The 1,358-nt window shown below is 63.3% G+C and overlaps 1 protein-coding gene across 1 annotated transcript in view; it reads left to right on the forward strand.

The window, feature by feature from the left end:
- The window catches only part of LOC104461860 (collagen alpha-1(XVIII) chain-like), a gene marked incomplete at both ends in the record, with an annotated part of 7,978 nt that overhangs the window by 5,194 nt on the left and 1,426 nt on the right, over positions 1 to 1,358 (forward strand). The window contains 6 exons of the mRNA XM_010073596.1: positions 32 to 94; positions 240 to 314; positions 409 to 444; positions 547 to 600; positions 824 to 898; positions 1,117 to 1,232. Of these exons, the coding sequence (XP_010071898.1) occupies positions 32 to 94; positions 240 to 314; positions 409 to 444; positions 547 to 600; positions 824 to 898; positions 1,117 to 1,232 (419 nt within the window). The remainder of the gene's footprint in view (positions 1 to 31; positions 95 to 239; positions 315 to 408; positions 445 to 546; positions 601 to 823; positions 899 to 1,116; positions 1,233 to 1,358) is intronic.

Here is a 1,358-nt window from a genome sequence, read left to right on the forward strand (position 1 = left end):
GCTAATGTGAGCTCTGTGCTCCTCCCTGCAGGGCCCAGTGGGACCAAAAGGAGATCGGGGCTTGCCTGGTCCCCAGGGCTCCCCAGGCTCGAAGGTAACTGTTTTGGGTCACCTCCGCCACGTGGGGTGGTCACATTCCTGGACCCCTGTCCTGCCTGGTCACCGGGTGCCAGTGGCGATGGCAGCCCTGCCATGGATGGGTTCCTCCATCTTCCCTCGTGCCTCCTCCTCTTTTGCAGGGGGAGAAGGGGGAGCCCGGTGTCATCATCAGCCCTGATGGGACTGTGGTCACCGCGAAGGTGAAAGGAGAAAAGGTGGGTGTGCTGCGGGAACGGGGGCATGTCACCTGCGTGACGGGTGCCCGGTGGGTGCCGGTGGTGATGTCCTTTCCCTCTCCACTGTCTGCAGGGGGAGCCAGGGCTGCGGGGACCGATGGGACCCTTGGTAAGTCACCATCGTCATCCTCCTCCTGTCCCTAGAGCAGAGAGCGACAGGGGGGTGCCCCTGCTCTGAGCACCCCCTGTCCTCATCTTCTCTCCCTTCCAGGGTCCCCAGGGACGAGCCGGGATGAAGGGAGAGATCGGCTTTCCGGGCAGACCCGTAAGACCTGCTCCCGGTTTGTTTGTCCCCTCGGCCATTGCTTCCTCCACCGCATCCCCCCCACCCTGTTTGCACATCTTACACCCGCTGAACCCCAAACCCCATCATGTCCCTTGGTGCTGAGGGGTGGGGTGATGCTGGGGTGCCAGCGGTGATGCTGGGTGTCACCCCAGAGCTGGTGAGGGGACAGGGGACAAGACTCATTTGTGCTGCTCATCCACAGGGACGTCCTGGCATGAATGGGCTGAAGGGTGAGAAGGGTGACCCCGCGGATGTCAGTAGCCTGCTGGGCTTGCGGGTGAGCCCCCACAGTCCTCCCAGGCTGCTGGGCCAGCACATGACGGGGGACACGCACCAAGGTTCTCCCTGGTGACCCAAATCCCTTTGGCAAAGGGGATGTGACTCCCTCCCTCAGGGACTGGTTGCCTCTCTGGGGCAGGGCATGGCCTTGGTGTCCCCCCCGATGGGGACTGTCCACTTTGCAGGACCCTCATGCATCTTCTTTCCCCTCTGCAGGGTCCCCCGGGACCCCCAGGTCCTCCAGGGCCGCCCGGGCCGCCTGGCAGCGTAGTCTACGACAGCAACAACGTAAGTAACAACAGAGTCTCCATGATGGGGGAAGCTAAGGGCTGGTGACTGGGTCCCTTGAGTGCCACCCGCTTGGGGGATAATCCTGTGGCATCCTGGCCAGGGCTGGCACGTGGGGCTGGCGTCAGTATCCTACTGAGGCGGGGGTCTCTGAGGATGCTGCCATCTCT

The sequence above is a fragment of the Pterocles gutturalis genome, unplaced genomic scaffold, assembly GCF_000699245.1.
Source record: "Pterocles gutturalis isolate BGI_N339 unplaced genomic scaffold, ASM69924v1 scaffold26311, whole genome shotgun sequence".
Lineage (NCBI taxonomy): Eukaryota > Metazoa > Chordata > Aves > Pterocliformes > Pteroclidae > Pterocles > Pterocles gutturalis.